Source organism: Lemur catta, chromosome 11 (genome assembly GCF_020740605.2).
Source record: "Lemur catta isolate mLemCat1 chromosome 11, mLemCat1.pri, whole genome shotgun sequence".
NCBI classification, from domain to species: Eukaryota; Metazoa; Chordata; class Mammalia; order Primates; family Lemuridae; genus Lemur; species Lemur catta.
This window is the reverse complement of record NC_059138.1, coordinates 18,727,995-18,742,155: the sequence shown is the minus strand read 5'-3', so window position 1 is coordinate 18,742,155 and position 14,161 is coordinate 18,727,995. Positions and strand designations below refer to the sequence as shown.

The 14,161-nt window shown below is 34.8% G+C and overlaps 1 protein-coding gene across 3 annotated transcripts in view; it reads left to right on the top strand.

Moving 5' to 3' along the window:
• MKLN1 (muskelin 1) overlaps window positions 1-10,586 on the top strand; it is a 264,096-nt gene extending 253,510 nt beyond the window's left edge. For all 3 annotated transcript variants that reach the window (XM_045565477.1, XM_045565479.1, XM_045565476.1), the window contains 2 exons: window positions 1,874-1,928; window positions 10,228-10,586. In XM_045565477.1, the coding sequence (XP_045421433.1) occupies window positions 1,874-1,928; window positions 10,228-10,349 (177 nt within the window). In that variant the 3' untranslated portion in view covers window positions 10,350-10,586. The remainder of the gene's footprint in view (window positions 1-1,873; window positions 1,929-10,227) is intronic.
• Window positions 10,587-14,161: the final 3,575 nt, after the last annotated feature.

The following is a 14,161-nucleotide window of genomic DNA, read 5'->3' as shown; positions in this document are numbered from 1 at the left end:
AGCCACACTAATCAAGGCAGTGTGATACTGGGTTAAGGATAAACAGATAGGTTAATAGAACAGAAGAGTCCAGAAATAGACCCATGTATATGTGATCGATAGGTTATTTCACTAGGGTGCCAAGTACAATGGAGAAAGGAAAGTTTTTAATGAATGATACTGAATAACTAGATATTTCAATCCCTATATCACTCTTTACACAAACATTAATTCAAGATGGATTACATATTTAAATTTAAAATCCAGAACAATAAAGGAGAAGAAAATAGGAGATTATTTGAGAAGAAAACAGGAGATTATTTTCACAACCTTGGGATAGGAAAAGATTTCTTGAATATGACACAAAAGGCACTAATCATAAGAGCAAAACTTGATAAACTGGATTTCAACAAAATTAAAATTTCTACTCATTAAAAGACATTTTAAAAATAAATAGACAAGCTACAGATTAAATTATTTGCAGTAGATATATCTGATGAGGCTGATACCCAAAATATATGAAGAACATTTTTTTTAAAACTCTTCTTTTTATCTCCCTTTTTCCTAACTCTTGCTTAGATAGATACCTCTGGAATATTTTTCCAATTTCTGACTTTCAAAGGACCATTAATCAGGGCTCACAGATATTAATGTGACTAATACCTGAAATTTCAAAGGCTGCTAACACAGGTGTGTAATACATCCTAAGGAGTTGGTGGTATCAACTATTCAAGCCTTGGGAAGTGCCAAATAACTCCATTGAGGTTCCACTTGTTTGTCTACTCTTTTTTTTTTGAGACAGAATCTCACTCTCTTGCCTGAGCTCGCGTGCCATGGCATCAGCCTAGCTCACAGCAACCTCCCACTCCTGGGCTCAAGCGATCCTCCCACCTCAGCCTCCCAGGTAGCTGGGACTACAGGCACGCACCACCATGCCTGGCTAATTTTTTCTCTTTTTAGTTGTTTGGCTAATTTCTTTCTATTTTTAGTAGAGACAAGGTCTCGCTCTTGCTTAGACTGGTATCAAACTCCTGAGCTTAAGCAATCCTCCCGCCTCAGCCTCCCAGAGTGCTAGGATTACAGGTGTGAGCCACCACGCCCGGCCTGTTTGTCTACTCTTACTCATTGCTTTAACTTGCTTTTTTTCAAGCATCCTCATTCAAGATAAATATAAATAGTTCTCCTAAATTTTTATTTTGTACCAATTTGTTAAATTGCTAGTGTTGTAATAGTTTTGCTTATTCTACAGGGTGTCCCAAAAGTCACCATACATAATAGGGAAACATTTTCCTTATGTATGGTGACTTTTGGGACACCCTGTAGTTCATCATTGTTCAGTTACATTGTCTCTTTTAAATTAACTTTAACTGGCTAGCCTGGGAATCTAATGAACAATTACAGTGTTATTTCCATTAGAAAAGGCTTTTGAGTTTTAGCAATACAATGGTACATGATTGTGGGATCCCAATCTAAATTATAATTTAAGAATGGTCTGTACATGTGTTTTTCTCAGCATTTGATTTACATTGCTGAGACATCAGGTGTTTTACAGTAGCATGTATTTATTTTTGAGGTGAGAGTGTGTATATACTAAAAATTAAATAACTGCCCAGGATACCAATCTGTCCATATATAATAGATTCCCAAATGAGTAATTTTTTTAAATTTCAATTGTACAGTTGCTCCTTAATAAATACGTAATAAAATAATTCCAGGAAGACCAGCATATTCCTTAATCTAAATGTGTTCTTCTTGCCACTGTCTGGCAGATAGACCTGTGTAACACATGTGCAGAAGTATACAGTGGCTAAGAAATGGTCAAAGTTATAAAAGCTATTTTTCTGCTTAGCCAGCTAATTAATTTGCCTTTTCTTTTTTTTTTTTTTTTAAACAGTTTCAGCTCCTAGCATCAGCTCTATTCAAATCTGGTTCAGATTTTACAGCCCTAGGTAAGTACTGCGGTATAATTTATGTAGCTAAATACCCTAGTATTTGGGAGGTTGAATTATTGGTTTCTTTTAAATGAAACATAAGGTGAAATAGATAAGTGAATGAACAAATGAAATTTCAAAGTAGTGTGCAAAATTTCTAATAATTTGCTACAAAGTTACTTTCTAGTCATTCAGTTCATGGATCAGTTTGCCATTCCTATTACACCAGTTGTCGTGTTAGTGTGCAAACAGATGGCAATAGAAGCACAATCAAAATAAATTAATTTGTTAGCGCCGCTTTGAAATACAGAATGTATTACTGATACTCTGGTAGGTGACACTTGTTGGTTGAATGGTTCTTCCTCTCAGTTTGTTCTTTGTGGATTGTGGTGTCAAAAGAGTGGTGACGGCATGGGTAATGAAATGTTTTGGGAGCAGAGAAAATGAATTATCTCTTTCTTAAAAATTAGAATTTTTGTTTGTTGTTATCTTAATTGTTCAAGATAACTTCTAGTTGAAATAAATTTTTCTCAGACACCTCAGATATGGGCATCAGTCTTTATTTAGTAGTGCTCCATTAAAGTATTTAAACTAGACTGTAGTAAAGTGGGGAAGTCTGTAGAAGTTCCAGAATCTAGAGTTAAGCAGATGAATTTTCAAGGATATTTTCATTAGGATAACTTACTATTGGTAGCTTCGGTTTTTACCAAGATAGCAGTCTTTTGAAGTGTGGGAATTTCCAGCTTTCCTCTTGTCATTATAAAATGTAGTTACACAGTGAATATATGTTAATCCTATTCATGCTGATGCTATTTTTTGCCTTAGTGTTGAGTAATAGTATTGAAAATTTTTGAGCATATGTAATATAAATACTATTCTTTATTTTTGGAATAAAATAACACTTTGGGATCCCAGTTCAATTTCTTTATTATTTGTCCTTTTGTCTTCCTAAAGGTTAAGTATACCTCAAAGAAAAAAAGAGTATGTATAATTCTGGTGCTTTTCACTGGGATGGGAAAGAATAACAGTGTTTCTTGGAGTCTTGCCCTTTGTTTTTCCATAGCAAGTAATTAAGGCTTTTCTACTAATCAAGGCAACTCCAGTCCTAAAATCTAACTCCAGAATATGTAGGATTCCACGGGCCTAGACTGAGCACAGTGGTATAAAACATGATGCCAATAGGTTCTCCTAAGAATTTAAATAATGGTTTACCTATTCCATACACTTGAGGCCTTTAAAAAAACATATCTTCAGGCTACTAGAAATCACAACCCTGTGATGATGGAGAATGTAGGTATAAGCATTATTTTAGGAAGTTCATGCCCTTCTGAATTCTGTCACTTGAAGCAGAGACATAGTGATACATGAATTGGGAGCTTGGCACATAGATAGTCAGTTCGAGTGAATGCGTGCCTTGTTATGTATGGATACCACAGCCCAGGGCCATTATTTTTATTTATTTTATTAGCTCATTCTCTAAACCAATAAATTTCTCTGGCCTGACTTATTTTTAGCCTTTAGAACAAGAATTATGTTAGGGTGGTGTCAGCAAATATTTTACCTTCAGTTTAATTCCTTTCTTTGGTCCCTACCCTATTTACTGCCAGCTAATATATTTTGTCAGGAACAGTTTGTTTTACTTGGATTCTAAACAAACCTCAGATACACTGAGAACAATACAAACACAGTAGGGAATATTCCAAAAAGGGAAAATTCCTGTGGGGTTTGTTTGCTACCTTATCTGAAGGCAGGCAGTGTAGCTTAAGTAGTTAAGAGGCTTAGAGTATAATATAGTGGTTAAGAGGCAGAACCTAGGTTGAAATACCAGGTCTGCCACTTGCTTAGTTTTAAAAGTGACTTTAAGCAAGTTACTCAGCCTTCCTAATCATCAGTTTCTTCATCTATAAAATGGAGGTCATGGGAGTACTTACTTGAAATTGTTGAGATAATTAAATGAAATAATTCTAGAAAACACTTAGCATACTAAAACACTTAGTAAATACTTTATTCAGGGTACTATTATTGTTATCTGCCTTAAAATGTAATCTTCTTTGTAATATTGTTGAATTTAGTTGAGGAGCAAATTCAAATTGTATGCTAATTTTTATAATGAGAAATTTGATATATTATTTATAAAAAAGAAGTACTTTTCATAAGTTTCATGCCTATTTAGAGTTCCTGGTTCTTGTTCTCATTAATTTTTTTGTTAGATTGTTGTGTCTTTATGCCAGTTAGAATAGAAATAAAATAGGGGTTATTTACCTGTCATTGTATGGATGAATATTTCATTTTCTAAACTGCAAAAAAAAAAAAGCCTCAGCCAGACTTTCTACTGACTCCCTTCAGAATTACTCCATTTATGTTAACCTCTTGGTGGGAATTAAAGTGTTAATATTATGTGTAATACTTTAAAGAATCAAAAAGATGGAAAGTGATTTATAAACACCTGGCATTATCTTAGTTTTGGAAAAATGACTGACTTCAGAGAAAAATAACCTCTGGGGATCTTTATTTTAGACCTTCTGGTGGCTGTAGACACTTTAAGATTGAACCTGGTCATATTGCTAATTTTAAGAGCCGTGTCTTATTTCTACAAAGTATGCATTGGAGCAATTAAGCTTATTTTCAGCAAATGATGTGACAAGTAGGAAAAATCTGGTCTCTAAAGCATGTTGCCTTTTTCAGTCTTCACACCTCTCTGTAGAAGTTTAAGGTCCAAATATGATGTGCAAATATGAATTCAGACAAATGTTTAAAACATTTTATGCCTGAGGTACGGTGCGTTTTGGCTCTCTGTTGATATTTATGAATTAGAGGCCTTAAGAATTTCATAGCATTTGCCTATGCCCTTTAACCTTTATACTTTTGCTATATCCACCAAACTTAGATTTCAGCAAGATACTTTCTTCAGCCTCCTGTCTGTAGCCATATGTTTACAAGGGCTTTTTATTATATAAAATAAGTTTAGTATTAGAAATAGGAAATATAAATTTAAAAACTTGTATGCCAGGAGACAAATGAGAATTTTTGCCATTTTTCTTTTACTGTAAATAGGAAAAGCCAGCTAGCCTGTGTATGATATTAAGTTAAAAGTATATTCCTAGCTGGGTGCTGTGGGGTGTGTCTGTAGCCCCAGCTACTCAGGAAGCTGATGGGAGGACCGCTTGAGCACAAGAGTTTGAGTCTAGCCTGGGTACCATGGTGAGACCCTGTTTCTTTAAAAAAAAAAAAAGAGTATTCCTAATAGGTCACTTTCTTTTTAGAGCAGTTATTGTCTTCCGTCATACTAGCAGTGATATAGTGATAGCTAATGAATATTTATTGAGCACACACTGTGGGCCCAGGTGCTATTCTAAGCACTTTGTAATAACTTGTTTAGTCCCCACAGTAACCCTATGAGGTAGCTACCATGTGATCCCCTTTTGTATATGAAGAAACTGGGACACAGAGAGGCTAAAGTAACTTGCCCAGGAAGAGTGCCAGTGAGTGGCAAAACCAGGAATCAAACCCTATCAGTATGGCTTCAGAGCTCATTCTCTAAACTACTAACTACCTCTCAGTGAGCTTTACCAGTTTCCATTACTCTGAATGGTTAGTTCCTCATTCCATTTTATGCTGAAAAGAAAGTGAGAGAGACATAGTGATTAGGAACATGAGGTTTAGAATCAATATAACCTTTTCATACTAGCTTTGCCATTTAAATTGTTGTGATACTGTTGATGAGTTAACAGGATCCCTACTCCTTTTTAATTTATTTTTTAAAAAAACATTGACTACAGATAAAGATTAAGATTCTCCTTAAGTTCCCTCAATCTGTATCCCCTACCCCCAAGTACAATCACCCATATCTGCCATGTCTGGTAGATCTTTACACACACATTTGCACACACACACAAACCCATATACACAGACATATAAGGTTGATTCTCATTATTCAAAGTAGTTGTGTTCTAATGAAGTCATGGAACCCTGAATTAGTGAATACAGAATCGTTGCTCAAATGGGAAATACAGAGTTGTGTTTCTGTGAGCATCTGGTCATAACATTTTATCTGTTGATCAGTATGTTACCTTGTCTTATGTGTGTTTCTGTTTAAAGATTCCGTATTTAATATATATTGTTGATTCATTAACATTGAGCTCATGGTCAGCGGCAAGCACTATACCCCATACCTAACGAAACTTATTTAACGTATTTTCTTTGTAAGGCACATGCCTTCTTGCACTTAGGAACATTAGACAGCACTTCAGCACTACACTTAGGGGCATTTTAAACAGTCAAGTCACCAACAGAAAGCACAAAAATGTGAAAAATGTGGCACCTAACAGACCAGGAAAGGACAGTTGTTTTTATTATGGGAGCTAAAGCAAGAAGGCAGAGCATCACATTGTTCATCTTGGGGATGAACGCGCGCGCGTGTGTGTGTGTGTGTGTGTGTGTGTGTGTGTGTGTGTGGTGTGTGTGGCAACTGAAATATTTTACTATTCTGCACATGTCTGCGAGTAACCACAGAAATGCTACAGGTTCTATTGTGAAGTTACAATTAATTTTAGCGACTAGTCGAATTCATAAATATGGAATCAGTGAATGATCAAGATTAACTGTATATATGCTTACACTCATATAAATGTATAGCTTTGTACGTGCTGGTTTTATTTATTATATAATGTAAGAACATTCTGCAACATAATTTTTAAAAAGTTAATGATGTGGCTTGAAGATATTTTATGAAACTAAATCATATCTGATATATTCTTATGAAGTGATACATAATTATTCCATAACAGAGATTTGCTGTAATTTAGCCATTCATCTAATGATAGTTTAAGCTTCAATTTCCTCATTGGTGTATAGAGAATAAAAATAAAAGATGTACTTTTGAGGGTAAAATAAACTTAACACATTGCCCTACAACTTAAGCACCCAATAAATATGAGTTAATAATAGATAAAGGGACTTTGGGATCAGACAGACATGGGTTCACATTCCATCTCTTCCCTCACTAGCTGTGAGACTTTATTAAATTACTGAATCTCCTTAAATTGTCTCATCTGAAAGTGAAGTTTATGATACCTGCTTCATTGTTTTTGTGACAGTGAAATGTGATCATACATAAAGTACCTAGCACTTAGTAGAAACTCAGTGTTTTCTTCCCTCTTAAATATTTGATCTCATGAAAATGGCTTTGCTACATTTGAGCACTGTCAATATCTGAGAACAGAATTAATATCTTCTTTTAAAACTATAACACACCATGGTATTTTTTACAAATTTAGAACATAAAGAATAAAACAAAGACAGGAAAAACCCCAAAGTTGAATACACATGGGAATAAACAAACCTGTTTATCAAATTGGCAACATGACCACACAAAAAAGAACTAAACCTTTTTAGTACAGTGCTTACACTATATATACTCTGAGTTAGGTATTTTCTAAAGACAATAAAAGAAAAGATCTTGAGTGGTTTTTTTTATTTTATTTTTTTAACAAATTAAGCCACATCATGGTAGATCTTGAGTTTTTGTTTGTAGTGATACGGGTATAGTAATATAGAACTCCTTTTGTATGTGTTTTAAGTCGAACAAATGAGTAAATACTATGATGTTGCTGGGAGTCAAGGTTTTCATGGTAGAAGAAAGTAGATATGGAATGAGATAAGAAAAGGAAGAATTCTGTGAAGTTTTTAAAAAACTGGAATTAGCAATAAAAGTATGAAGTGTGATTTTATTTTTAAAAAGTATGTATCTAATATGTATGTATTTATAAGTCTAAAAACAATGACACCCTGACAGTTAATGCACAGCTGATCTTGGCTTCTCAACATCATTTACTACTAAAAGGAATTAGGACTCCAGAGCTGTGCAAAGATGAACTTGGATATCCTGCTGTACCAGAAAGTAAGAAAGTGCCCAAAAATTAATGGGTACATTTCAAAAGACACAGAAACCAGTTCAAAAGAGCTCTCACTGGCCAAATCTGGGGCAATATGAGTATCAAAATGAATGATGACAGTAATGAGTATAACATATTGAACAAAAGACAAACCCATTAGTACATACTGATACAAACAAATAAAATGGAAGGAGGGGAAGAAAAAGCCCTTCTTTACAATAGAATGTCAACTGAAAACTGTAGAAGAAATTGTAATGTTAGAAAATCACCATCATATAAATAATGTTTCAGCAAAAATCATCAGTGATTGCTAAATCATTGGGTGCAAGTCTGTTGGAGAACAAGATATTTACACAGTCTCAAACTATCTCCCCATCGATAGTTTATTTAATTATAAAGGTAGAAAGTACCTTTACATTGGAGAAAGTTGGTATACACACACTTAACCAAGTGATCAAAGTTAACATCATCAATATTGGGTCAGACTGATACCACATACCTTCTGAGACGATGCCCTGAGAAGGACGCACGGTATCGCTTCTATGGTATTCTTGCCCAAACTGCATAGAAGAAGCAATCAGGCAATCCAAATTTAACACATTCTACTCATAACTGCTCTTTACTCTTCAGAAATGTCAGTGTCATAAAAGACAGACTGAGGAACTATTTCAGACTAAAGAGACTTGAAAACTAAATGTAGTGTCTGATTTTGGATTAGATTTTAGATTACTAGGAAGAATGACTATAAAAAAGATAATTAGGACATCAGTGTTAAATTTCCTGAATTTAGTACATAGTGGTTATATAAGTGAATGTTCTTGTTCTCAGCTAAAATGAGTTCAAGTATTTAGGGGTGAAGATGCCTACATTACTCCTAAAAAGTTCCACAGAAATATTATGAGTGGAGTTTGCACACACACGCGCGCGCACACACACACACACACACACACACACCCAACAAGAACATATTTGGCAAAATATTAACTGATGCAACTTAAGTGAAAGGTATATGAGCATTGCACTACTGAAACTTTTCTGTGGGTTTGAAATTTTTTTAAAAAAAAAGCTGAAAATAAAACAATTTGGAAATTTCAGAAAAGTATAAAATACAAAAAGATTATAATCTCACCCTTCAGAGATAATCTTTGTTAATATTTTGAAGCATTTCTTTCCATTTATTTCTATGATAAGATAGTAGGCTTTGTTAAACTTAAGCTCAGCTCAAAGGAATAAACATTTTCCCTCAAACTTCAAATAATGACATTTTTAAAAATAAAAAGGAATGTACTGTTCTTGAGGCATTGTTTATATTCCTTCCAGGAAACTGGTATCTTTGGCAATGTTATGTTCTATTCCTGTTCTTTTACAAGACTGAAACAGATTGGACCTAAAACTGTATTCTAAGTTGAATGAAAATCAGTCCTATTTGAAATAGTCTGCACAGAACATCATGACATATATAACTCTTTATGGCTCTATTCCTGTTTCTGACACTCAATAGGGCTCTCATGTCTCAACCATTTGAGGAGTGGAAGAAATAAATTATTTTATCATTTAAATACTTCATTTGTGCATAAGAAATCTGAAGCATCTGGTATCGATACACTAGCTGACTAAAACAAGGAGGAATCTCACTGAATAGTCCACTGGCTGAAGTGAACTTGAAAATTAAATGTTTACTAGAGATTAAAATCCTTTGAATTAACAGTTCCTACCTTTTAAGAATGTCACCCACATTCTAGTATTTATCTGGATAAAAATAGTTCATTGCTCTATTTCTCATATAATGTGTGCCTAGCATAGAGCCTTGGTACATGGTACCAAAAATGTACAGTGTTACATGCCAGCTACCATTTTACATATCATACATGTATTTCTTTCCCTTAATCACTTCTGCTTTCACTCAGTTCTCTGAGACTACTTCCAGCTGTAAGGGCCCCACTTTCTAAAGACCCGTTTCATTTTGATTTTATTATATTTTTATTATCAAACAATTTTAGTGGTTCAGAAGCATTAAAAAGTCAGAAGAGAGGAGTAGAATTTCAATGGACTGACTAGCAGAGGAAAAACCTTGTAAGGAAGAGAAAAGAAATCAATATTATTTAATTACTAAAGTGCCAGTTCTTTGCTAGGTGCTTGTCACATAATTGCATTGAATCTGCACAAAAACCCTATGAAGTAAACAGGATTGTCACAGGTTTACAGCTGAGGAAACAGAAAGGCTAAAAGCCAGAAACGTTACTAATTTACCTAAGGTCATAACATAGCCAGATAGTAGAACTAGGATCAGATCAATAGTGTTTATCTGGTTTTGAAGTCTGACTTGATTTTTCGATTATATAGTACATTGCTGCTGGTCTCATAGTTTTTCTGTTTCATGTTTTAAACACAATGGATGTTTCTTTGTATCTCCTCTTCACCAGGCTTTTCGGATGTGGATCACACCTATGCTCAAAGAACTCAGCTCTTTGACACCTTAGTAAATTTCTTTCCTGACAGCATGACTCCTCCTAAAGGCAACCTGGTAGACCTCATCACACTGTAACTGAAGAGTCACTGGATATAGAAATGGAAAACAGGAGTCGTCTTTCAGTGTTTGGGATTGCAACTCTGTTGACCGACAGTTGAGCTGCAATGATTGAGGACTACACCAGAGTTCTGAAGGGATCTTTACCATCACAGATTTCAACCCTCATCCTTCATACCTGACCTCAACCCCATTCTTCCCATCCTATTCCTAAATTAGGCTAATAAAGTGAAATTGGTATACTTTCCATTTAAATATATATATTTTTTCTTACTTTAACTTTTACGAATTAATGAGTATAAAAGAAAAATTTAGGCAGTTCATTCTTTTCTGATTTTTATTTCATTTTTTTTAATTGGGGGAAATAAGCACTATTAATAGACTCAGCACTACAAGAATTTTGGATTTTGTTGTTGGGTTGTTTGGACTTACTTTCTTCCTTCTCTTCCCTTCCCATTTCACTTTACCTCACATCACACAACTGCTTGTAAGTGGTGTCACTTGTTTACCTCTTTACTTCATTCTTAACAAGTATATAGTTCCATAGGACAATTGGTGTGTGTTAAAGTGATATATGTGTCTGTGTTGTCTTGTGTTGCATTAAACAATAGGCAGAACTCAAGTTTGCACTCGTGGCCATAGAACTGAAAAATGAAACCTGAGATTGACCCAGGCATCTATCTGAGATTGGTATATAATATTTCTATAATGATATATTTTATAGTAGATATTACAATAGCATCTGGCTTTGAGGCACAGAAACCTTAAACTGAGGAGACTATAGTTCAGAACCTTTAAGAGCCATTTTAAAAGTGACCAGCAGGAGGGATCTAGTAGTGAATAATATGTTCATTGATATGTGTATAGCAGTGTTGGAAGAAAATGACTCTTTCCTCTAGTAGAGCTGTGCGGAACCAGGGGTCCCATTTCTCCTTCGTGCTATCTCTTTGTAGCATTTTCATTTGGGAGGGTGGGTTTGCAGAGCTACGGTTTCATTTATTTTTATATACATTGGCTCCCCACATCTGCTTGTATATATTGATATTTTGAAGAGTAATGGTTTATGGTTGTCCAGCGGTGTATACAACTGACAGGTATTTATTTCATTAAGCACATGAACCAGTCTTTTTTAAATGGAGAAAGGGAAAAATAATGGTGCACCTATTTTTTCATGAAACAGAAAGGTTTGGCAGATGGACTTTTCCATGGTTTAGTTTTTTTGTGGGGGATAGAGGTACATGTCTTCCTATAAGGTGCTGTGGAATGCAGTATGTACGCTGTATGCAACTGATACCCACCATGCAGAAAGGAGACTCGCTATAATAAATGTCAATCTGTCCAGTAGCTCTTAAGAGTGAACAACTTTATGGAATTGAGTAGTAAAATTAGGCCTCACCAAAGAAAGAAGAAATTGACCTGCACTTTCAAAAATTGTCATGTATAGGAGTGGGACTTTGAGATTCTTCTTTACTCCATCTTTATTACCTGGTTTTATTAATAATTCTTTTGGGGATGGACAGAAATATATTTTTGCTAGTTCTAGGCTTGAATCATGGGCTCCTTGGCCTTCCAAGCATCCCAAAACAATCATTAGTGATTTATTAAGCAATTAGATCTGTAGCTTCTCTTGTGAAAGGTACACTATATAATTCAGCAAGTACCAAATTGTGTAGCTGCATAATAACCAATTGACTATACAGTTGAGTAAATACAGCTGAGTAAATGAACAATTGACTAAACATACTTGTACAGTTCCATAAAATGATTCCTGAGTGACAGTCAAGAACATAAAATATTAATATCACTAATATTGTAGCCTGTTGAATCTTGTAGGCTACAATATTGGATATTGCAGCCTTTTGTGGAGACAGGTACAAATTAGAAGAGTTTTTAGGGACGAACTTGAACTTGATAAGACTGCCTAAATTTAAAAGCTCTTACTATGAATTCTGGCACTTTAAAAGGATTAACTTAGTGAAATTCTACTTTCCTCCACCATATATTTTTGAAATGCTTTTTTTGTAATTCTTTTCATCAGTTCCTCAGACTCCATATTATTTGGAAGGAAACTGAGTTCTTGACCTCAGTAATTTTATTTTTGTTTTTCCCTAATTGCTTCTCTACTGGTTTTTTTTGGAAAGCATGCTTGTTTTAATTTCATCTTTCCTCACTTTATTTAGGTGGAATTTTCCCCCTTCATTTCTGGAATTTTTTTATTCACTACCATGTTTAAATGGGATTGAATCATAGTGAACATATGTTGCCTAAGTGAGATGGACTTACTGAAGAGGTAATTGACTAGATAAGTCAGAATCTGTACTGTGGGGCTTTAATGGGAGACTGCTGGGAATGACTGCAGAAAATGTAGGACTTCATATATCCATGACCAAGATTGACACATTGCTCATAACATATGACATCAGAATCCAGGCTTGAAACATATTTATATATTTAGTGAGGAGCTATATGTATTTCCAAGAATTCCAGCAGTATAATTTATATAATCTAATTTGGTATTTAGATAACATTGTTTAGCCAAGTATGTATCTTTTTTTTCTTCTCCTTGAAGAGACAAGGTCTCTGTTGCCCAGGCTGGAGTTCAGTGGTGCAATTATAGCTCACTGCAACCTCGAACACCTGGGCTCAGGTGGTCCTCCTACCTCAGCCTCCCAAATAGCTGGGACTACAGGCACATGCCACCACACTCAGCTAATTGTTTACTTTTTGTAGAGATGTGGGTCTCGGTGTGTTGCCAAGGCTGGTCTTATGTTCCTGGCCTCAAGCAGTCCCCCCACCTCAGCCTCCCAGAGTGCTGAGATCACAGGCATGAGTCATCATGCCCATCCCATGTATGCTTCACTACTTAAAAGTCTTTCACTCTGGCTTAGGTGAGTCCCAAATTGAAACACCTTGCTAATGCTTTAGACACTTAATTAAGTGGGATACAATTTGTTCATTTTTATTATCCCTAACTTCAATCTCATTTCTCTTTTTCCCAGTGGAATGTATTATTTTCAACCAGAAGTAAACTAGATCTCTAAGATTATTTTCAGTGTTTATACTTCATGAGAAATGATCTGATTTGCAAGACACTTCTCAAATATATTAGCATTTTATTTTGTGGAATAACAGAGACTTCAGATGGCCAGCTTGATTAATTCAAGAGTGTATCACCCTCTGTTTCAAGCAAAGGAGTTTAGATTTGGTTGCCTTACCTCTATGCTAAAGCTGACAGTATTAATTTTTATCAAGGTCATCTTTTCAGACCTAGTTTTCATTTATACTAAAACTGACCTATCCATGTCTAATACATAAAAAGTGATAGCAAACATTAGAAAGTTCAGTCTTATCATAGAAAGGCTTTTTGGGTTTAGAGCTCAGTGATTTAAGCTTGTAAAACCGCATTCTTGGCTGAAATATAAATATTGTATATAAATGGTTGGCAGCTTATCATTCCAGTTGATCCCTACATTAACAGAGTTTCATTTAATAAAATAGAGTTTTAAAATATACAAACAAAAACTAACTCGAGGCACTTAATCATTTAGTGAGAGATTGAGAATGGTGCTTAATGGGTCAAAAAGCACTTAGAAAGGAGTATGTTTCTGATTTTATTCTCTGAATTATACTCAATTTCATGGTAATTACATGAAGAAGTTACCCTATAATTATTCTTAACACTACATGAAATTTATTGGGTAATTGTGGGTCATTTGATTATTTCCTGAGTGAAAGTGTGTGAAATCCTTCGCTGGTTGAATGTTGCACAACAGTTGAGAATTATGGTTTGAAGTGATTTCTATGGGAAGGGAGTATTTATTACAAAGTGT